The sequence below is a fragment of the Entelurus aequoreus genome, linkage group LG09 (genome assembly GCF_033978785.1).
Source record: "Entelurus aequoreus isolate RoL-2023_Sb linkage group LG09, RoL_Eaeq_v1.1, whole genome shotgun sequence".
Taxonomy (NCBI): Eukaryota; Metazoa; Chordata; class Actinopteri; order Syngnathiformes; family Syngnathidae; genus Entelurus; species Entelurus aequoreus.
Genome location: NC_084739.1, coordinates 31,141,298 through 31,165,990, shown reverse-complemented (window position 1 = coordinate 31,165,990; position 24,693 = coordinate 31,141,298). Strand labels below are relative to the sequence as shown.

At 41.0% G+C, this 24,693-nt stretch overlaps 2 protein-coding genes across 4 annotated transcripts in view; both read right to left on the bottom strand.

Moving 5' to 3' along the window:
• Positions 1-17,205, bottom strand: part of ntpcr (nucleoside-triphosphatase, cancer-related) — a 94,015-nt gene extending 76,810 nt beyond the window's left edge. For all 3 annotated transcript variants that reach the window (XM_062058566.1, XM_062058565.1, XM_062058567.1), the window contains exons 1-4: positions 17,101-17,205; positions 16,049-16,211; positions 15,857-15,959; positions 808-1,017 (exon numbers count right to left, since the gene is read on the bottom strand). In XM_062058566.1, the coding sequence (XP_061914550.1) occupies positions 808-1,017; positions 15,857-15,959; positions 16,049-16,211; positions 17,101-17,134 (510 nt within the window). In that variant the 5' untranslated portion in view covers positions 17,135-17,205. The remainder of the gene's footprint in view (positions 1-807; positions 1,018-15,856; positions 15,960-16,048; positions 16,212-17,100) is intronic.
• Positions 17,206-17,501: 296 nt separating this feature from the next.
• Positions 17,502-20,140, bottom strand: map10 (microtubule associated protein 10). Its single transcript, XM_062057679.1, has one exon. The coding sequence runs from the start codon at positions 19,995-19,997 to the stop codon at positions 17,829-17,831; it is 2,169 nt and encodes a 722-aa protein (XP_061913663.1). The 5' UTR covers positions 19,998-20,140; the 3' UTR covers positions 17,502-17,828.
• Between the last annotated feature and the right edge of the window lie 4,553 nt (positions 20,141-24,693).

The window sequence follows — 24,693 nt, the reverse complement described above, 5'->3', positions numbered from 1 at the left end:
TGTACTCTTTTGCCCTTCTTGATTACCTCTCGAGGAACTCTAAATAAACTTTTATACTAAGGATTTGAATGGTTCCAACAGCCTAAAACAAGGCAAGCATAGGCCATTTTTCTTCGAGAAAGGCAAAATGCCGGCCAGAAGGCTTTGACAAAAGACACTCGCTTGACCGCAGTTCAAGTTTCGCATATTTAATGAGCCAGACGTGACGTCAGGTGAATACAACCTATAGAGGACTCCCAATTAACTACATTCTTAGCCGCCTCTTTTTTTTTTTACTAATTGTAATACACATAAACAGGGAAAGACGTGTGTTCTTGTTTTGCACAAGGATTGTAGGTGATGGGCAAAATAAAATAAAAAGTGCAGTTCAATTTTAAACCTGAATGAACACAATGTTACTGTACACATACCCTACCTCAGTCATATACTGTGGTATGTTTTCCTTAAAAAAGTTTACACCATCTCAATAACTTGCGCAGTAGTAGTACAAACTACTTTGGTTTGTAAGTACTTTGCATGACAATATCCATAACGGCGTCTGCCATGATAAATAATTTCAACATTTGAGTGAATCCTTTGTTGTTTAATCGGTCACGCATGATTCAGAGTTAATCCAGCTATAGGAGAGGGATAATGCAGGCCATGGTACTCTGCCGCAGAGAACAGACTGGCTGCTTCATAAGACCATGTGAGATAAATTGTAAACAGTGTCCAACAGCTACTGAGGGACTTAAAAGCTCTTAAAAGTGACCTAAATATCGTTGTTTCCCTCAATCTCTCCCAGCGAGAGTATTAGTGTTTACTCACAGTGAAGACTCTGACATCGCTCCTAATCCGCACCTCTTCCACCAGACCTAAGGGTTTCCCCTTGGGGATAGGGATGGTGCCCAAGATGGTGCAGGAAGAGCAGTCGAGTGTCTGTCTCACAGCCCTGATGAATGGCTGACTGAAGAGTTCCATTTTCCCGATCTCGTCGAGGACAAACACTGTCTTGTTTTTGCCGCCATGTAAGCGCACCTGAAGACGGGTAACAACAAATACTTTTTAGGAATAAGCGTTTGAATTTGTACTTGTCCACAAATATATTTTACATGCAAATATACACACATACAAAAATACATACATACATACACACGTATGTTCATACATACCGGTACACAGGGGCGGATTAAGAAATTTTGGCCCCCTGGGCCTGACATGGTCTTGGCCCCTCAACCCCCCGCGCGTGTGGGCGCACACACACGCACGCACTATGCAAGAAATACTGTATACTGTGAACAGACATGCACACTGTACTGTACAGAAGAGTGCACATACTGCACACACACTATTAGGTATACCACACAGACACTGACAAGCACAGGTTTCACACAGACACAGGGGGAGGGGATAAATGGCCTAAAAATAAACATTTTTGAAAATGATTACGCCCACTTCAGTGATGGTGCATTGGGTCATTTGAGAGATATTATGTATTGGAAGTTGGTAGCTATCATGAAATAAACCCCCCAACCCACCCAAAAAACTAAATCGGACATGATTTTTGCCCCCTTTTCCTCCCTTCTATCATTAAAAATAAAATAATATCTTAGGAAAACACATTGGCATAACGGCAGCTGTGCAGCAAATTGAGGCTCAAAGTCTGTATCTATTTGTGGTTAAGCTTGAGGAGAAGGAGAAAGGTAAAATGATAACATGCATCGGAGAGCACCACAAAGAAAGGTGTAGGCCAGTTCATGGTACAAGGGCTGCATGCAGGTCAAGATAGCCCATTTCCAAGAATGCTATAGTGGCTGGACAGGCACTGGACATGTCCTGAACTCAGTGTCAGACGTGGCTGCCGAATACTTGGATGAAGTGAAGCAGCTGACAGATCTCATGCTGCCCCATCTGAAGACTGTCCTGGCCAGGCAGAGGATGGATGAGGAGACCTTCCCAATGGACCCTGTCAGTGAACAGGCTAGTAACATTGATGGCACCCCTGTGCACAACATTGGGATGGAGAGACAATGTGGCAAGGTGGACTACAAACTGAAGAAGTTGGGCACACTGAACGCAGTCAATAGGTCAATAATTTTACAGAAGAGCCAGGAGCTTCAGAGGTTTCAAGGCAGCAGCACAAGCAAAAAGGGAGGTTGAACTCAACTGGAGTAAATTCATGAAGGCAAAATTCGAGAGTAGGGCAGATGAGAAACAAGAGATGGCTCAAAGAAAGGAGAGTAAGAGACTAGACATGCTGGACACACTGAAATCTTTTGATGGCCCCTTCACGATAGTGGGGAAGTTGAAAAGTTCCTTGTGGATGAAAGTCTGCACAAGAATGCAAAGCTGCAGAGAATGAAGCTTGAGGTTCAGTTTGCCAGAGAAAGCACCAAGCTTCTGCCTAAAGTCAATCCTATCTTCACAATCCAGGTGACACTTCCCAGAAATGGCAAAAGTGCAATTCTCCAAGTCATAATGGATACTTAGAATTTTATGGTGGTGGTAAGTATTCATGAAAACAGGTAGCCTAACATTAGTGAATGGGTGAATTCTGGAAATAACCTAAAAATCTTACACAGTGCACCTTTAAGCAAGGGGTTTCTTTCGTGCTTTCAATTTTGCAAAATCATCCACCACATCATTGAAGTCCAACTCTCTTGTCAGCTCACTCTCAATTGCCATTAGAGATAACGCATTTAATCTTTTCTGAGTCATTCTTGTGCGCAGCTCATTTTTTACTCTTGACAAAAGAGAGAATGAGCGTTCTCCCTCACAGTTACTGACCGGTAGAGTGAGAAAAATCTGTAGCGCAATGTATGTATTAGGAAACGTAGGCTGTAGTCCAAAATGTATTATTGTTTTGAGCAGTCCTGAAGGGGTCCTCTCCTCATCAGTGTTGTTGAGCTGTATAAAAGATTTGAACTGTATAAGCTCCTGTCCAAGACTTTCATTGAGGTCAGATGGGTATGATTCAGTGAGAATCTTGGCCTTGTGAAGGACTGAAGCATTAGACTCTGTATCCAAAGAGAAAAGGACACTGAACAAATTGTTCAGATGTTTGTAGGCCTCCAGACGGTGATTAAGGCTTGAACTCAGTTGATCAATAGAGGCAATAAATGTCTCTATTTGAAACAGTTGCCTTCCCTCAAGCACAACATCTGGGGATGCTGATTCATCAGCAAACTTTTTACGTTTCCTCGTCCGTTCAGCCCTGTAAGATGGGGTGCCACCCAACATGTTTAAGGCTTTCTGCTCAAAATGATCAAATAGATCTCTTTGGGAGAGAACAAAGGTGCGCAGAGATTCCAGCAATCTAACTGCTGTACCAAGGTCCATGTCTGCTTTTTGAAGTTGCAGACTTGTGGCCTGAAATCTGGACAGAACAGTGTCCCAAAAGCCTGCCATGAAGGCCATCTCAAGTGAATCCAGCTTCCGCACTAGACTGTCAGCTTCAGTTCGTGTGTCTCGTTTCTCTGTGTCATCAGTGGAAATAACCTGTAGTGCTGCTTTTATTTTACTGTAGTTCTGCCACAGTGCTTTGGTAGATTCTGCACGGCAACTCCAACGCGTGTTGGATAAAGCTTTAAGTGTGAGATCTATGTTGGAATTGCCAAATACCCTGTCCCATCGGTGTGTGGATGCAGTTGTGAAGTTGTAAATAGACTGAATCAAGTCAAAATACTTAGAGACTTCATTTCCACATCTGTCAATGCTGTTGACTCCCACCAAATTCAAAGAGTGAGCTGCACATGGAATATAGTGTATTAATGGGTTGCTTTTCTTTAAGTGAGCCTGCAACCCATTATACCTCCCTGACATGTTGCTGGCATTATCATAAGCCTGCCCCCTGCAATTTGACAGCTCTAACCCTAGATTTTCCAACACAGACATGACACAGTTAGCCAAACTTTCACCTGTATGGCTAGTAATGGGCTCAAAACCCACAAAGCGTTCAACAACACTGCCCTCTTTGCTAACAAAACGGAATATGAATGTCAATTGGTCCACATGAGATAAATCTGGGGTTGAATCCACAATGATAGAGTAGTATTTGCTTGCTTGCAGTTCATCTGCTATAGCCTGTTTGGTTTTTGCACCCATCAATTCAATGAATTCCTCACAAATGGTGGAGGACAGATATGAGGTATTACCTCGACCCATCTGCCCAAACTTTCTGATGTGATCCTTTAGAAAGGGATCAAATTCAGCCAGGACCTCCAGAATACCAAGGTAGTTCCCATTGAGAGGAGACCCTAACGATTCATTTTTACCCCTAAATGCAAGGCCCCTTTCTGCAAGGAATTTAATGACTGCAACAACTCTTTGTAACACCTGCCTCCAATAGCTGCTCTCTGCCTGAAACTGTTTGAACAGGTCTGCATCAACTGTGGCACCTTTGGCGCGGTTCAAGACTGCTTGCATGCAGGTTATGTGCTCAGCACTTCGCTCATGTTCACCAAATCTTTCTGAGTGTTTCCAATCACAATAGCCTGTCACAAAAGAATGCGTTTTTGGGGAAAACAGTTTGCATGCAAAGCAGTAAACATTACCAGTAGAGGGAGAGTACATCAGCCACTCTCTTTGTACTCGTTGTCCATTGGGCAAGTGTGAAGTAAAATGTTCATTGTTTAGGCATCGGGTTTTGCCTCCTAGCCCACTGTTCCTCACAGAAGCTGGATAATGGCTGTGACGGTTGTGAAATGATTTTGCACCTCTTTGAATAAGAACTTCCTTCATTGACTCAGTGAGGGTCTCAGCCCATTTAGCGAGATCACTAGGTAGAGTTGTCACTGTAGATGGTGTTGAAGAAAGATTCAGCTCATTTTCTATGCTGTCCAGAGGTGCAGTGACCTCACATTCATCCGAGCAACTGGCTACTGCTGAATTGGTTGAATCATAAGCATCAGAAGCATTTGGTTCAGTGTCTACACTTGTAGTGGTCTCAGGATCTTGGGAGCTACATGCTAGCTCAGGTGCATTGCTAACCTTAGCTGAATTTGCAGTAGCATTTATAGAATTGCTTTCAGCAGATGTCTTTGTACTGAAGAAGCTGGAGATATTTGGAACACTCTCAAGTAAAACTGATTCCTTTTTTTTCTTTTCTTGCTGAATTTTTTTTCTAGCTCCTCCACTTAAACGTTTATGATCCATATTTCCCTTCTTTCTTTGCACATTGGCTCTTTGCCTATCACAACAGATAAACCAACTATGTGTGTGTGTGTGTGTGTGTGTGTGTGTGTGTGTGTGAGTTTGTTTGTGTGTTTATGATCGGTGCTGCTTCCTTCAAGTGTGTGAGGTGATTTAGAAAACTAGCAACCCAGCATCAACACTCCAAAGCAGAGAATAACAGCTTACTAGCATAGACAATTGAGAGCAGAGAATCAACTGATTCGTCTGATAGACAGCAGGAGAGCAGAGTGGTCAGTGATGATCGAATCAAGAAAATGTCTAAATGGCAAGGGAACAGACTGATTTGTACTGAGGAGAAAGAGAGAGAGAGCCAATTACAGTGAAATATATTCCAAAAGAGCCAAGTGACTAGCTGAAGGCAGGGACAAATGCCTTGGAGTGACCAACAAGAGTGCAAAGTACCAAATGGCAAAATGTGGAAAGACCAACAGGCAGATCTGCTTTTACCTCTTATCTTCACAACCAAAAAGTTGCTAAATGATGTTTTCAGTCGCTAGCCAGGTATGGCCAAAAGACGCGAAATCTAGCGGCAAAGTCGGTCAATCACACTGACAGTGAAACAAATATTTTGAAAAGATAATAATTGTACACCTTTGTGCACTTTAGTCTTCTATCTAAATATTTTCACAAAGGACACCAAGGCAGCTTGCTAGCTATGATGGGAGCAACAATGTCTGATAGACAGCAGGAGAGCAGAGTGGTCAGTGATGATCCAATCAAGAAAATGTCTAAATGGCAAGGGAACAGACTGATTTGTACTGAGGAGAAAGAGAGAGCCAAGTACAGTTAAATATATTCCAGAGCCAAGTGACTAACTGAAGGCAAAGACAACAGCCAGATACCTTAGCAGAGACCAACAAGAATTCAAAGTACCTAATAGCAAGATGGCGAGACCAACACAATAAATTGTATTAGGATTTAATTTATTAACGTTAATCTTAACAGCCAAAAAGTTGCTGAATAATGTTTGTAGTCGCTAGCCAGGTATGCCCAAAACAAGAGTCGCTAAACCTAGCAGCAAAGTTGCTTAATTGCAACACACTCTAGGATTCAGGGGAATTAAGGATAATAAAGATATTAATTGTACAACTTTTTGTACTTTTTTTCTAGTTTTTTGAGTCGCCAGCCATGTATGGCCAAAAGTCGCTAATTGAATGCCAACGTTGCTTAATCGCCAACACACTGGGACTCACTGAAGGACTGACTGAATAAAAAAGATAATTAAGATAATTGTGTACTTTTCTCTTCTGATATTTTCTCTAAGGACCCCAAGCTATCTGCAAGCAGCAATAATGTCTGACAGACAGGAGAGCAGAGTGGTCAGTGATGAATGGCAAGGGAACAGGCTGATTTGTACTGAGGAGAAAGAGAGAGAGAGAGCCAATTACAGTGAAATATATTCCAAAAGAGCCAAGTGACTAGCTGAAGGCAGGGACAAATGCCTTGGAGTGACCAAGAAGAGTGCAAAGTACCAAATGGCAAAATGTGGGAAGACCAACAGGAAGATCTGCTTTTACCACTTATCTTCACAACCAAAAAGTCGCTAAATGATGTTTTTAGTCGCTAGCCAGGTATGGCCAAAAGACGCGAAATCTAGCGGCAAAGTCGGTCAATCACACAGTGAAACAAATAATTTTAAAAAGATAGTAATCGTACAATGTCTTGTACTTTTGTCTTCTTTCTTAATATTTCTCAAAGGACACCAAAATGTCGCTATCTGCAGGCAGCTTGCTAGCTATGATGGCAGCAACAATGTACCTTAGAGTGACTGACCAACAAGAGCTCAAAGTACCTAATGGCAAAATGTGGAGAGACAGACACAATAAATTGCATTAAGATGAAGAGAACTGTTGCTATTATTAATCTTAACATCAACCAGAAAGTCGCTAAATGTCACCAGCCAGGTATGGCCAAAAGTCGCTTAATTGGCCACACACAGTAACAGAGAAACTAACAAAAAAAAGATCATAAAGATAATAGTTGTACAACTGTGTGTACTTTTGTCTTCTTTCTAAATATTTTCCCAAAGGACACCAAAATGTTGCTATCTGCAGGCGGGAGCGTGCCTATGTTCCCCGGGTCCTATGTTCCCCGGGTCCTATGTTCCCCGGTTGTTCCTGGGTCTTTGTATGCGACCGGGGAACTTAGGACCCTTTTTCTAAAAAAGGGTCCTATGTTCCCTGCATTGTATCTGGCGAAATTGCGAAATTGTGCCCTGACCAAAACCATCCCTAAACCTAACCTGTCACAGGGCGTTGTGGAGCACTTTTTTTTGGCGAAATTGTGCCCTGACCAAAACTATCCCTAAACCTAACCTGTCACAGGGCGTTGTGGAGCACTTTTTTGGCGAAATTGTGCCCTGACCAAAACCATCCCTAAACCTAACCTGTCACAGGGCGTGCGGCAGCAGATAGAGCAACTCAAACGCGAACTTCCTTCCTTCGACAACTTAAACGCGTCTCTGTCATGCGTGTCTGCGTGCGTCTTACTTAGTCGCGCATTGGAAGCAGCGGGGAACATAGAACCCTTTTCTGGAAAAAGTGTTGTACGTTCCCCGCAGCGGGGAACATAGAACCCTTTTTTTTAAAAAGGGTCCTTAGTTCCCCGGTAGAGGGGAACATAGGACCCGGGTAACATAGGGACGGGGAACATAGGGATGACCCGCTGCAGGCAGCTTGCTAGCTATGATGGCAGCAACGATGTCTGCCAGACAGGAGAGAGTGGTCAGTGACGATCGAATCGAGAAAATGACAAAATGGGTCAAAGACCAAAAAGTTATTAACTGACAGCAGTGACAAATGTCAGACTGTAAACTTTCTCGAAAGAAAAGGACAAAATGGGAAGATGCTGATAATAACAGCAAAATGGAAAATATAAGAATTTCCAAGTAATGCTCAACTCAAGTGTGTGTGTGTGTGTGTGTGCGCGCGTTAAACTTCTTGTTGAATGATTTCAAATTATCTCTGAGTCTGAACTGAGGGAAAGGAAACCAAATTTTGAGCAGTCTCTCACGAGTTCAAAATACCAAATGAGGAGATTCTAAAAGAACAGACCGGTTTATGAAAGACTTGATGGGGGAGGGGCACAGCTAAGAATACTTGAGTGAGATTCTGTGATCCAAATTCGAGATAGAGCTTTTTGATAATGATAATTTGTCAGAGTAAGGTTGTGTAATCAAAATTTGAGAATGAGCTTTGTCAATCAATCAAGAATATTTGCATTAAGTTCTGTGATCAAAATTCAGAAACAACCTTTAATAATTGATAAAGAATATGTGAGTGAGGTTGTGTGATCCATCCAATTTGAGAATTAGCTTTGATAATAATGATTGAGAGCCTCTGGCCCTCTGTGGATCATGGCCGCGGGGCCAATTTTGCCTGGCCCCTTGGGGCCTCTGTGGGTCGTGGCCGCGGGGCCAAGTTGGCCTGGCCCCTTGGGGCCTCTGACCCTCTATGGATCGGGGCCAAGTTGGCCTGACCCCTCGGGGCCTCTGGCCCTCTATGGATCATGGCCGCGGGGCCAAGTTGGCCTGACCCCTTAGGACCTCAGGCCCTCTGTGGGTCGCGGCCGCGGGGCCAAGTTGACCTGGCCCCTTGGGGCCTCTTACCCTCTATGGATCGTGGCCGCGGGGCCAAGTTGACCTGGCCCCTTGGGGCCTCTGGCCTTCTGTGGCTCGCGGCCGCGGGGCCAAGTTGGCCTGGCCCTTTGGGGCCTCTGGCCTTCTGTGGGTCGTGGCCGCGGGGCCAAGTTGGCCTGGCCCCTTGGGGCCTCTGACCGTCTATGGATCGTGGCCGCGGGGCCAAGTTGACCTGGCCCCCTGGGGCCTCTGACCCTCTATGGATCGTGGCCGCGGGGCCAAGTTGGCCTGGCCCCTTAGGGCCTCTGAGCGTCTATGGATCATGGCCGCGGGGCCATGTTGGCCTGGCCCCTTGGGGCCTCTGGCCCTCTGTGGGTCGCGGCCGCGGGGCCAAGTTGACCTGGCCCCTTGGGGCCTCTTACCCTCTATGGATCATGGCCGCGGGGCCAAGTTGGCCTGGCCCCTTGGGGCTTAAGATTATTATTTTTGCAAAAGTAGTTTTGCTTGGGTCGCGGCCGCGGGGCCAAGTTGGCCTGGCCCCTTGGGGCCTCTGGCCCCCTGGGCCTGGGCCCGGTAGGCCCGGTCATTAATCCACCTATGCCGGTACATACCCACATGCTTTTTGTACCTCGTACAAAATTAAAAAGTAAAGGCGAGAGAGCCTTTAGGTCAGTTGCCCCTAATTCGTGGAATGCACTCTCGTGTGAGCTGAGAGCTGCACCTTTTGTTGACCTTTTTAAAAGCCAGTTAAAAACACATTTAAGTGTGCATTCCTGTAACATTGAATTTTCCTTTTTACATAATTTTTATTATCGTATTTATCATTTCATTTTGCAATGTTTTTGTTGTTGCATCATGTTGTATGTTGTGATTTTACCATTTGTATTTTAACCATGTGAATCACTTTGTGAGCTCTCTGTGAGAAGTGCTATAAATAACATTTTACTTACATAGATACATAGGCGCATACAAAGGTACATATGCACGCACATACGTATACACACACACGATACATACATCCACACGCACATTCACTGTACAATAATACTGTATATACATACTGTACATACGCAATTACATACAGTATACATACGTACACTCATGCATAGGGATGATGTTTGATAAGAAATTATCGAGTTTGAGCCCATTATCGAATCCTCTTATCGAACCGATTCCTTATCGATACCCTTATCGAATCCAGATAGGTTGTTGTATATGGAAAAAAACACAATATTTGGTTTAACAAAAGCTCACTTTTATTTTATAAGAAAAAAATCAAATCAAATAAATAAATAAATATAGACTGTTACCCCCCTAAAAGACTGTTGTTACACAAAGTATATTAAGTGGGATTTTTCAGAAAAACAAATATATACAGTAACACAAAAACAACCTGTCTCTGTGATCACTATAGGTGTATAAATAATAATATAGTGTTAAATAAAATCAGTCCCTTGGGCACAAAACTGAAAATAATACAGCTCTCCAAAAAGTGCACTTCTGCTGCCATTGGAACATACTAACTACACACACAGGCAGACAGCTAACAAGCAATCCAAGACGTCTAATAAAGTTCCAAAGCAGATTAATCCATTTAGGCTCTTTATTGTTGTTGATCTTGCTTTGTCTATTTCTATCTTTATTTTTGTCTTGCACTGGACTGTTTTTTGTTTAGTTTTTAAACTGAAATACACACAATGACAAATGTATAAGCTATGTGATTCAATTAACATACTGAAATGTAATACACAATATGTAAATAATAGCTTCACACAAATATACAGTACTATCATCAAACAAATACTTCTGAGTGTTGAAACTATTTCGATGGTGGAAATACACGACTGGCAGCCATTTTAAGTCCTCAAAACATCCATTGAAACAGTGCACAAAAATCGTTTTTCAATAAACATATTACTATCAAATTTAACCCCTTTCCACCTTAATATTGAGTTACATAAACAAGTTAAACAGTTTACTTACAGACTTATCTTTTCCAAGGCTTGTAAGAGCTAACACAACTTGTGTACTTCTCAATTGTCTCATGAACTGGACTAACATCGTCAACCCGGAAGTGCCCAAACTATTGACGCATAGTATTTTCATATCGCCACAAGGTGTCAGTAAGAGTCTACAATCAAATGGGCATAACATTGCCCATTTGGGATTCGAATAAAGAACCAACTCTTTTTCTTTACTATAGTGGCCTTGATAACGAGAACCGGTTCTCAAAAAGCGATTCGAGTCCATGGAATCGGTTCTTTTCTTATCAAACAACCGGGAGAATCGGTTTCGAACATCATCCCTACTCATGCATATAATCACGTTTCATCAAACATATATTAACGTTTATTTATTTATTTATACCTGCATTGTCCTTTCCATCCTTACACTTTCCATCATTGTAACTGAGCTACTGTGTGGAACAATTTCCCTTGTGGATCATTAAAGTTTGTCTAAGTCTAATGTCTAAGTGTAGTGACTTGTGCTGGTTAAAACAACCAACAACAGAGCATTTTCCTTCATTGGGTTTCATCGTGGAAATGTTGTCGACGACAAATGCTTCTACATAAATTAAAAATGGTGGACTTACGCAAAGCTCTCTAGGTAAAACTTGACCATATATGGAGATACCCACAGACATCACAGGGCAGAATACGTCACAGGACAGAGCAAATTCCAAACGGCTCGTTTGGAGGAAGTTGAAGGAAGAAAAGATTGCTTAACAAAAATCTCTGCAATGCCTCCACGGTTTGATTTCAAAATTTCGATATTTATGCAGATCCCAAATACATAAAAACAGGTACCATCAGGTAAGAAAAGTTTATTTTAAAAAAGCCCTTCTTCTTTTGTTATTTCACTATTTCACATTCAAGCTAGTTTTGAGGTTAACATGGTTTGCGAGCCTCTCCTCCCATCTGTGTTTTTGCTCTGCTTTTGTCCGCTCTAGTTCAACACTTTATTATTGTATTTACCCTCCTAAAATAACCGATAATTGGACTTTGTTAATTGATTCAAAATCATGCACGTTCTAATCGTGATGCAGCTAACAAATTATTAAATGTTTCCATCTGTACTGTATAAGTACAGATGGGTTACATAAATACCTTACATTGATACCTTACATAAATGTAAGGAATCAAGGGGAACTGCACTTTTTTGGGGAATTTTGCTTATCGTTTACAATCATCATGAAATACTTTTTTAATGCATTCTAACTCATAAATAAATGTTAATGAAAGACAGCTTACAATGGAACCAATGGGAGGTCCTGTATTCTGCCCATAAAACCCAACAAAAAACCACTCAAACAGTCTTTCTGGCGGTCAACCCTTCCAGATCCAATCACAGGATTTAGAGAAAGGAGGGTTGAGCTGAGCCAACGAAGGAGCCTCCTTATTGGCTGACGCAATATGAAGGGCGTGTACGGTGCAAACTTGTTTGCAGTAAAGCATGGCTGCCGAACACCCACCTGTTACAGCATATACTGTACTTCAAAAAAAAAAAAAGAGGAAATCAGAGTAAGAAAAGAAAGACTCTGTACATCTAAAAAACAAAAAAGAAGAGACAAAACTCCAATAAATATTGGTCCGGCTTATTCAAGATGGAGGGCATTGCGGGCCAGTATTGGACTAACTAAAATCCGCTACACCTCCCTGATACCGAAGTACATGTCAAACTACTTCCTTAACGTAAATGACCGCCATAACCACAACACCAGGGGGAGCTCCACTGACCACGTTAAACCCAGATTCCGAACTAACAAAGGTCTTAACTCATTCTCTTTCTATGCCACATCAATGTGGAATGCGCTCCCAACAGGTATAAAAGAAAGGGCATCTCTATCCTCTTTCAAAACCGCAATAAAAGTTCACCTCCAGGCAGCTACAACCCTAAACTAACACCCTCCCCGGATTGCTAATAATCAAATGTAAACAATCAAATGCAGATACTTTTTCTTATGCCTTCTGATCTCTCTCTCTCTCTCTCTCTCTCTCTCTCTCGCTCTCTCTCTCTATGTCCACTACTTGATGTCCATATCCTGCCCCCCCCCCCCCGGCCCCCCCGTCCCCCCCTCCACACCCCTGATTGTAAATAATGTAAATAATTCAATGTGATTATCTTGTGTGATGACTGTATTATGATGATAGTATATATGATAGTATATATCTGTATCATGAATCAATTTAAGTGGACCCCGACTTAAACAAGTTGAAAAACTTATTCGGGTGTTACCATTTAGTGGTCAATTGTACGGAATATGTACTTCACTGTGCAACCTACTAATAAAAGTCTCAATCAATCAATCAAAAAACTATGGACGCACAAGTGGTTATTTTCCTTCTAGACAGATAATCTGATGTTCCATTTTCCTATAGTATGTGTGTATCCTTTTGTGTGGCGACGTGTGTTACCGAAAGTATGCAACAAAATACGAACTAGGGGATCCTTCAGACTGTCAACAACCTAAGTGTGTTCATGTACAGCTATCGTACGCGATTTCGTGCACTTCCAGAGGGGAGGCGACTGGGAAGGACTATCAGCGAGGTGCGCAGAGTGGGGAGCGGGATTTACAGATTAAAATTAAATAATTCAAATACTCCAGCTTTAAATGCCTCTGAATGTTCCGACTTCCTGTTTCGATATAAGTACCTTATTGAGCTGATATAATGTTTCCTGGAAGAGTTGAGTTAATGGAGGTCCGCGTAAATGTATAGTGCGCTCCAAGCTGCTGGGAAGTATTAAATGTCCAATTCAGAGTTTTCAAAGTCTGATGTCTCAGCGCTCCAGATGAAATCAAATCAAAAACATGTCTGACAACATCAACAACCTTAATGTTCATCATTATGTAAATTTACAGACTGACTCCCAACTTTCAGGAACTCTCTTTAGGTCACAAACTAGTTGAGACTGTATTAACAGTACCGAAGTACATGTCAAACTAATTCCAGAACGTAAATGACCGCCATTACCACAACACCAGGGGGAGCTCCACAAACCACGTCAAACCCTGATTCCGATCTAACAAAAGTCTTAACTCATTCTCATTCTATGTCACATCAATATGGAATGCACTCCCAACAGGTGTACCGTATTTTTCGGATTATAAATCACAGTTTTTTTCATAGTTTGTTTTTTCATAGTGCGACATATACTCCGGAGCGACTTAGGTGTGAAATGCTTAACACATTACCGTAAAATATCAAACTATATTATTTATCTCATTCGCGTAAGAGACGAAGCAAATGTCCGCAATCGTCAATGCAGAGGACAAATTTCACCACACCTAGTGTGTGTGTGACAATCATTGGTACTTTAACTTTAACTTTAACACACACGTCAGCAATCGTCACACACGTCAACCAATAAGAATTTGGCGGGGGCGGGTCATGGCAGAAGTGCATTGTGCGTCATGGCAGAAGTGCATTGTGGGTCATGGGATGCTAACTGCTGCTACATCCGTAGCTATTAAAATGGATTATTTCAACATTGGCGGTAACTTATAAAAACTGAGAAGGGCTGAACTAAAATGGCACCGAAAAGGAAATTATATTCTGCAGATTACAAGCCGGACGTAGTGAAATATGCAGCAGAAAACGGCGATCAAGCAGCAGAAAGAAAGGAAACGGCGCATACCAGAGGCGACACCAGGGAGGAAGATTTCATTAGATTTAGCGATCGGAGTGACAGATTGTTTGGTAAACGTATAGCATGTTCTATATGTTATAGTTATTTGAATGACTCTTGCCATGATGTGTTGCGTTAACATACCAGGCACGTTCTCAGTTGGTTATTTGTGCGTCATATGGCGTACACTTATTCAGCCTGTTGTTCACTATTCTTTATTTATTTAAATTGCCTTTCAAATGTCTATTCTTGGTGTTGGATTTCATCAAATAAATTTCCCCCAAAAATGTGACTTATACTCCAGTGCGACGTATATGTGTTTTTTTCCTTTATTGCGCATTTTCAGCCGGTGCGACGAATACTCCGGAGCGATTTATAGTCCGAAAAATACGGTAAAAGAAAGTGCATCTCTATCCTCCTTCAAAACCGCACTAAAAGAACACCTCCAGGCAGCTACAACCCTAGCCTAACCCCCTCCCCCACCACATCCCACCTCCCCGGATTGTAAATAATCAAATGTAAATACTTGTTCTTATGCTTTCTGAGCTCACTATGGTTACCGCTCGCTGTACATATCCTACCAAGTGAGACCTACACTGTTACAATGTCCATTTCTCAGATGATATAATTGTTGATGACTGAAGTATGCTGATAGCAACCCAACCTAACCCCTCGCCCCCCGTCCCATCCCCCTCCCCATCACACCCCCCGGATTGTAAATAATGTAAATAATTCAATGTATATACTCTGATGATGAACTTGTGTGATGACTGTATTATGCTGATAGTATATATTTGTACCATGAATTGATTAACGTGGACCCCGACTTAAAAAAGTTGAAAAATGTATTCGGGTCGTACCATTTGGTGGTCAATTGTACGGAATATGTACTGTACTGTGCAATCTACTAATGAAAGTTTCAATCAATCAATCAATCAATCAATGCCTCTGCTAGTTAAACTAGTCCATTCTGCTTAGATTCCTTTGAGAAGCAATCATTTCCACACAAAGGTCATAATCCTGAACAGGTAATTAATTCATCAGTTATAATGCTCAGAACTACAATGTATAAAATTCATAATATAAAATAATTTCAGTCTGACATGTGGAAGAAAATTATTCTTTTGGAACGCCACAAAGGAAAACACAGTGGTTTGCTGTGATTAAAGAGACAATTTACAAGAGATAAATGAAATATGTAGCACAACGACACCTTCCTGTAAAGCAAATGTGTAGGCGGAACTCCGGGCTCAGTTTACAAGTAGGATTATTCACGGTCAGTGACAGCCAGACGGCACCACGGCTACTAAAAATGCCACTCTGGAATTTATATGTTTTCCCAAGCTTCCAATTATGCCATCAGTTTTAGGAAAACCAAAAGGTTTAATGATTTGTTAGTCAGGAAAAAAGGCAGGAGTTTTGCTTTCTCTGATCTGTTGACAAGTGTAATTATAACCGTGCTTTCAGTGTGTGGTGTACCTTCTCGAAGAGGGGGAGAGCCAGGCTTTCAAATGAAGCTAAATCAACCACATACTGGCCAACTGTGTACACGGGTCTGCCGTGAGAGGCACCAGCGACTTCTCTGCAGAGTGAAATGCAGCCGGGGGTTATTCAAACACAACATGAAATAGAGCAGCTTGTTTAATTTGGCTTGTATGACATTCCTGCTACCTGATTCTGGACAGGTGGCCTCTTTCTCCTCTCACTGTGACCACATCAAAACCAGTCCGCTGACCTCCTTGCCTGACCTCTTCCGTGTAAAAGCCTTCCAAAGAATGACCTGATGACACTAAAGCGTCACAAGCCTTCTGGACCAGAGTGGTTTTGCCCACACCTACAAAAATAAAAAATTTACTCACAATGTAATGTTCCATACAGTGTATTCTACTGAGCAAAATATATTTTTTTATTAATCAATCCAACAAAATAACATACAATAATACCATAATAATGCAATTCCAATTCCAAAACCAAACCCGACCCAGCAACATTCAGAATAGCAATAAACAGAGCAATTGAGAGGACACACAAAGATGACACAAAACAATCCAAAAGCATTCAAACTATTTGTTTGTAATCAACAGCAGTATCAATATTAATTACAATTCCAACATAGCAGTGATTAGAAATTTCCATTGATTTTCATATGCTTAATAAAGTATTATATATTTTGCACTCATTTATCACTGAACAATAATTTTGTCAACTGTAACTCTTGAATTACTTATTTATCTATTAATTAATGTATTTATTTTATTGTAGATACAAACTACTATTACAAATATGTATTATTTTCTTCCACGATCACAAATATACAATATTGAACACATGAAGTGAACAAGTCTATTACATTGCTATGAAATAGAGAAGGTGCAGGAATAAATACACTCTGCTCCTTCCAACTCCTCTTCGCACATGTCGAGTTGTGTAACTATGCACATTTCGTTCGAAATGAACTACAAGCATCATCAAGTACTGCAATTGTCCAAAGGCAAGTAAAAGTAATTTTGTTTATTATTACACTTTTGCTTGTATTTTTAGCATTATTTTGAATCAACCGCGTCATTACAGTTACGTTCTCTAGTCAAAACTGACATGATTATCCGGACAAAAAGTATGAAAATAGCTCATGTTAAAAATAAGCGTATTTTAACTGTATTTTTGAATGACAGGCAGGCAAGTAAAGATATACATTTCCGTCGGCAGTAATTCGCAGTTAGTACCTGGAGGTCCTGTCAAGAAAACGTGTTTGAACATCTCTTGGTCGCTGCCGTCATCTGCCACGCTGCTCTACTTCCGCAAACAAAGATGGCGCATGCGCATTAGTCTCTCAGGCGAAAACAACACAAGCCCTCAAATACTTGAACACATTGAAATACAGTGAAGGACTGTTTGTGTTTTAATTTTGTGTTGACATTCACATTTTATGAAATAACCATGTTTCAACTAGTTTTCATGTTAAAGAAAATATAAACAGTATGTACAATACATATAACAAATAAACTTACATGCTCATAGGTGTACCTGAACAATACTATAATGGAATGACTTAAAGCTTGCTTTTTTCCAGTAGTACAACAATATAATGTAGAATAAAAAGAAAGCAACTTGAAACTGTAAAGAAGTGCAGTGCAATCTCAACTGTCTTTGTTTTGTTTATCAAATAATGTCTATAGAAAACATACAAATAACAGTTCAAGGGTCATCTTGTTTGCTGTGTCACAAGTAATGCATTGTAATCTGTCAATTCAGATTCTAAGTGATGCAGAGCAAAAAAAATAAATCATTGCACAAACGATCATTAATAATAGACAGAGCTGTGCAACTGTTTTCAATAACAAATGTATTTATTTCAAATTAAAATACACAAATTGCTTCGATGCAAAACATACTACATGCAATACTAGAAACCTAAAGCCTAAACAAATAGATTGTGGTACTAACTTTGTATTTACATTGTGTAACCAGGCAGCTTGCAGGCCACTAGCTCAGATATATGCTGGTATTCATTTCTAAAGTCCAGAGAGCCAAGCTCGTCTTCCATTTCTTCAGCCTCCAACGAATCGGAGCACTCAGATGGTGAATAAATTTGCTGAATGGCGCTGCTGCTCCTGTCCGACTCACTCCTTTGACCTCTCCATGATGTGAGACTCCATGCTTCGGATCCCCCCTCCTTTGCTTCTTTAAAGGAGTGTACCGTTTGTAAACGGCCTTCCTTGTCTTCCTCATCAGAGGACAAGCTGAGTGCAGTGTCTAATGTTCGGATAATGTGCGTGCCTCTCAACACCCGCTGTAAAGGGCTACGAGCTCTGATGGGTGCGGGAAGTAGGGCTCTCTCCTGGACTGACTCTGTGCCGGAATCTGAACTGCGGATAACTGGAGCACTTGGAGGCTCAGCTTGAACAGGTTCGAGGCTGCTGCTGGTGCCGTCTGAATCACTGGGCTCAAGACTGTTAAAGTCATCCGCGTAGTCTTCTTCTTTGGTTCCCTCTATGCTGCAGTCTGATAGTAAGGACCTGCGGCTACTGCGTATACTACTTGTGGAAGATTTCTCACTTAAACTCTCTGCCTGGTTTGCTCCTGGAAGCGTGTAATTGGTGGCATCATCTTGACGAGCCACACCAGGACTGTAGACTGAAATGTGCTGAGGTTTTCCGTCCTGCTTAGGACTTTCCAAGACAGATTCATCTGCACATTTTAGCAGTGTCGTAGTGTTCTGTGCCAAAGACTCCATCTCTATTTTTTGTGTCCTTTTCATATTTCCGTTGCTTTTAGCTGGACATTTTTTCGTCTCTTTACTTGACTGTACCTCATTGTGAATGTGTGTCATTATACACTCACGCTGTTTCACCGCAGTGAGGTGTTTCTGCCGCCTGAGATTGAATGTTCTTGTTGTTCCATATACTAGCTTTTTTCTGTGATTTTTATTCTCAATCAAAGCCTTTTTATGGTTGTTTTCAGATGCACACATTTTTGGAGAAACATCTTTGAGGGGATTTAAATGTTCTATATGAGGACTACGTCCCTGCAAAGGCCCGGTTTTGGATGCTTTTACGCCCCCTTGTCCATGTGAAGGCTCAGTGGATGCAGGCACAAACATCCTATCCAGGTTGGGATGATTAAACAGGGGCTGATGGTCTAGGTTCTGGACATTTAACTGTGACAACTCGACGAGAAGAGCATTTAGAAGAGGAAGCGGTCTCAGGGCTTCCTGCAGGACATTTTGATTCACACTGACTTCATGGCCTTCTGATATTTTGGCTGCAGGTCTCCCTGTCTGGTCCATCACTGAAGAGGTTTCACTTTCAGAGGACGTGTTGTCGTGTGTTACAACCTTTGAGTTGGGTTTCAAAAATGCGTACCGCCCTCCTTGAGTATACGCTTTCTCCTCCCTTGAATTACAATAGTAAAGATGCGGGGGGCAAAATACAGCAAGGTCCTCATCAAAAACGTTCTCCTCTTTTGGCATGGTGTGAGGAATCTGGCTTATTGGATCTTGTTCAGTCTGTGTGGACACAGCCACGCTATTTAAAATGTCTTGATCAGGGTTGTCCATGTCGCCCTCCTGAGCACTCGGTTCCCTGTAGACTCGGATGCTTTTGGTCACATGTGATGGTAAAGTGGATCCAACAATCAACAGTTTAAAACTCAAAGAAATTGATCCAACACTCTCGTCAGCAGGGTTCTTAATGCACACAAGACCTCTTTCTCCATAAGAGGAGCAGGTTGAGACTCCATGTTTACTGGCATCTTGCCTGAGTCTGTCCATTGTTTTTGCCAATGAGAGAAGAGAGGTCCCTACTAACTGAGGTATATCCCCTTTCACATCCAGAATCATAACATAGAGAGGAGTATGTGAGAGTTGCATATGCAGGGTGTCCAGATTCATTTGGAAGAAACATGACTTGCCTCTATTAAATGAATATAGCGCTCCTTTGTCATGGTGTTTATTCTCATTTCTTAGCGCCGGCGGATAAATGAGCAGCGTTGGGAAGTTCAACAGCCGTATTCCCACAGCCAGGGCGTCGGAAACCGTCCTTTCGATTAGAATGTATTCCACTAAAAGTTCGAATGAAAACAAAGTCTCCTGCTTGGGATTTCTGTCATTTTGTCTCGACATTGTGGTAGCGACACAGACACACACATTACAGTCAAAGTAACTACAGACCGAGCTAGCCTGGCAGCTAGCTGGCGCTAAGCTGCTTTCAATGAACGGTGAAGTCGCAGGTTTGAGTTTCTTGTCGGAACGAAAATACTGGGACACTTCCTCCAACCGGATATCCGACTCATGCCGCCGTGGACTACAATTATTTACAGTACTTGTATTTAGTGTTTCATTAATATCCACTGTCACATCGTGTAAATCATTACTTTTCGCTTATTTACAAAAAAATATATAATTAGGGGAGGCTTTTTCCACGTCTAACTCATTAATGTTTTGATTTAATAATTTAAAAAAAATGTATGCCTGTAAACTGTGTTTTCTATATTAAAAAATATTATGTAATATTACATATCTCCATTGTTTCTGACTAGGTAGGTCCGATAACGGCTTTTTGCCGATATCCGATATTGTCCAACTCTTCAATTACCGATACCGATATCAACCAATACCGCTATATACAGTCGTGGAATTAACACATTATTATGCCTAATTTGGACAACCAGGTATGGTGAAGATAAGGTACTTTTACAAAAAATTAATCAAATAAAATAAGATGAATAAATTAAAAACATTTTCTTGAATAAAAAAGAAAGTAAAACAATATAAAAACAGTTACATAGAAACTAGTAATTAATGAAAATGAGTAAAATTAACTGTTAAAGGTTAGTACTATTAGTGGACCAGCAGCACGCACAATCATGTGTGCTTACGGACTGTATCCCTTGCAGACTGTATTGATCTATATTGATATATAATGTAGGAACCAGAATATTAATAACAGAAAGAAACAACCCTTTTGTGTGAATGAGTGTGAATGAGTGTAAATGGGGGAGGGAGTTTTTTTTTGGGTTGGTGCACTAATTGTAAGTGTATCTTGTGTTTTTTATGTTGATTTAATAAAAAAAAAAGAAAATAAAAATAAAAACAACAACAAAAAACGATACCGATAATAAAAAAACGATATCGATAATTTCCGATATTAAATTTTTAACGCATTTATTGGCCGATAAATCTCTATTTCTGACATTAACCATTTTTGTAGATTAATGTAGATTAACTTAATAATAATAATAATAATAATTAGTTTTATTGTCTCCGAGGAGAAATTTGTCTTGGACATCAAGAGACAGAGTTTTACATACATACATACATACAGACAGACAGTTCACCTGACAATACAGTAACGACAGGTATATCAGTTAGTTATGAGATCACACATTACACTCTTATCGTATTGCACACCTCCCATATTAGACTATCCCAATATTGCACTCCTTATTATTGCATGGGGTTATTACAGTAGTTTTCTGTTGTTAAGTGCTTTGATTGCCAGTGGGACAAAACAAATCTATACCTGTTGAGTTTGTATGTTGCTGTTCTGTACCGGTTACCATTTACCAACAGAAAATCTGAGTGTGTGTACTCACGGGTGATTTTAAGACCCTGCTTCCTCACAGTCTTGTCAAATATTTCTTGAAGGGAACAAGGGGGCTGCATGCCAATTACTTTACCAGCCCTCTTGATAAGATTTTGAAGTTGGGTTTTGAGTTTGACAGACAGATTTCCAAACTATGTGGAGATGCCATAACGGATAAGAGATTCAATGATATTGCTTGCCACACCATGGACCCTGAGCCTCCTTAGAAAGTGCAGGCGCTGGTTAATACGGGAGCAAACAGAGTCAACATGCTGATGTGTTTCTGTGTGCATCTTTTTACAGTAAAAAAAATGTAATACGGTAAGATTTATTTGTGTTTTGTTTCTCACTTATCACATTGGCAGCTTTGATACATTTCTCAGATCAACTACTGTACTTGTTCAATTTTCACATCATTGTGTCACTTGTGCTTATCAGAAAATCAGTTAGTCATGTATTTGAACGAGTTGCAAATACGTTGCGTCCATGCAGATGATCAGTACAATTATCTGTTGTTTCCTGTACATGATCAATAACTTAATTTAACTCTGATCAAAATGTGTTACAATGCTCGTGGAGATAGTCTGATTGGCAACAAATGGGCCCTATTGTGTGAATGTGAGTGTGAAAGGTTGTCTCTCTATCAGTGTTGGCCCTTCGATGAGATGGCGACTTGTCCAGGGTGTAGCCTGCCTTCCGCCCGACTGCAGCTGGGATAGGCTCCAGCCCCTCCACGACCCCAAGAGGGACAAGAGGTAGAACATGGATGAATGGATAGAGTTCACTGCTTTATATGCAAAATGGGTGAACAAGTTGTCATAATGTGTCAAGCATATTTCTATACATTTCCATGAGACCTTTTTTTCTGAATATGTCTTGAACTAATAAACAGCTCCCATTTGAATTTTAAATATCTCAATGAAGGGAAATCTGTGACCCACTAGATCAGGGGTCCCTAAACTACTGCCCACGGGCCGAATACGGCCCGCCAGCGTCCAAAATCCGTCCCGCGGGAAGTCTTAAGTTTTTTTTTTAATTTGTCTGACCGCTTCTATGTTAGCTACCCCTCTTTGTTTATAAAGTCTATTTTCTGCTGGATCTACTCTCTATTTTGTGCTGCCCTTTTATTTTTGCTGCAGCTGTTACATATACTGTACAACTTTAGCTCAGGGGTTGCATGGAGGGAAATCTGCGCACACGCAAAATCATGGCATCAAAACAAAAAAACATAGACAACCTTAGATTGTTTTCTTCGTCTTACTTTGGCCAAAAATAGAACAAACACATTCTGAAAATAGTACAATTAAAGTATAGAAAAAAATACCCGGCAGCCGTAAAGTTTAGATCAGGGGTCCCCAAACTACGGCCCGTGGGCCAAATACGGCCCACCAGCATCCAAAAGTCTCAAGTTTAAAAAAAAAAAGTGTCCTTTCCAATCTATTTTTTACCGCTTGTTACTCTCGGGGTCTCCTAGCCGCTCAGGCAAATCAAATTGTCTAAAAAGGCATTTTCCCATCGATAACGTGACATCATTGCGCTCGCGTCGCGGTGTCGGGCGAGCGTGCGACAAGTGCGCACTCTTTTAGTCAATTAGCGCGTGAGGAATATATATATATATATACATATATTAAGGGTGTAACGGTACACAAACTTTTCGGTTCGGTACGTACCTCGGTTTAGAGGTCACAGTTCGGTTCATTTTCGGTACAGTAAGAAAACAACAAAATATACATTTTTTGGTTATTTATTTACCAAATTTGTAAACAATGGCTTTATCCTTTTAACATTGGGAACACTATAATAATTCTGCCCAAAAATACAAATAGCTGTGTGTGTGATGGATGTGAGTCACCACTAGGCTGATCAGTGCAACAGCAGGCAGTCATGAATGCTAAGCATAACAATAACATACATATACACACAGGGTCCATTGCCAGGGTTAATGTGGTCAACATATATCAAATAAAAACTAAATAAGATAAGGCTCAGAATTGTTTCTTAACAAAACCTTTCTACATATAAAGTGCTTTTTTTGATTGATTGATTGAGACTTTTATTAGTAGATTGCACAGTACAGTACATATTCCGTACAATTGCCTACTAAATGGTAACACCCCAATAAGGTTTTCAACTTGTTTAAGTTGGGGTCCACGTTAATCAACATTAAACTGCCTCAAGTTGTTGCTCAGATTAAATAAAATGACAAAACTTTTCTTCTACATATAAAAAGTGCAACATTAAACAGTTTCAAGTCAACTCGGCCTCAGATTAACCCCCCCACCCCACCCCGAGCTTTTAACCCTGGTGACTTTCACTCAATCTTCATGTTTTTTGCCAGAAAAATCAGTTTATCCACATTGTGGAGGTAGCAGGTATGGTGAGGTAGTGCCTGGCTAACTTGGCAGTAAGAGGATATATGGGCTCATTGTTCTTCCACCATAGAAGTGGGTCAAAATCTAGCTTTTAATGCAATGTGGTCTTAAATCTGCTGCTATAAAAACTTTTGTTATTGCTTTAGCCCTGCCTGACTCTCCGAGGAGAGGCTGCTTAAATGTGGTGGGGAGCTGTTTGTTCGTCTTTCTCTTCGTTGAAGCGATGCTCACTTGGGGGTGGTGCCGCTTCAAAATGGGTCAGCATGTTTGACGTGTTGGCAGAAGCATACCTTACTGCTGCTGAACAACCCGAAGCCGAAATGTTCCCAAACGGGAGATCTTAACGAGGCAGGAGGGTCTTCCAGTTCTGGTTTCACATGTTGTCGTAGCCCGGTCGTTGCTAGCATGCCGTGTGTTGTGCCTCGGTGTGCATTGTTTACACAACGTGCGGTGCGGTGCGCTACTTAATATGTCCGTGTGGAAACTCGTTCGGTACACCTCCGAACCGAACCAAAACCCCCGTACCGAAACGGTTCAATACAAATACACATACCGTTACACCCTTAATATATATATATATATATATATATATATATATATATATATATATACATATATATATATATATATATATATATATATATATATATATATATATATATATATATATATATATATATATATATATAAAGTATATATACATACACACACACACACACACACACACGGCCCGGCCCCCGGCCAAGTTTTTTCAACCCAATGCGGCACCCGAGTCAAAAAGTTTGCCGACCCCGCACTAGATCAACCAATAATCCAGATGCCTGCTGAGGCTCAACAAAACTGAGGGATATAATAGAGAAGA

Excerpts from the sequence above, each read along its gene's own strand:
- map10 (XM_062057679.1), bottom strand. The coding sequence starts at position 19,997 with ATGTCGAGACAAAATGACAGAAATCCCAAGCAGGAGACTTTGTTTTCA.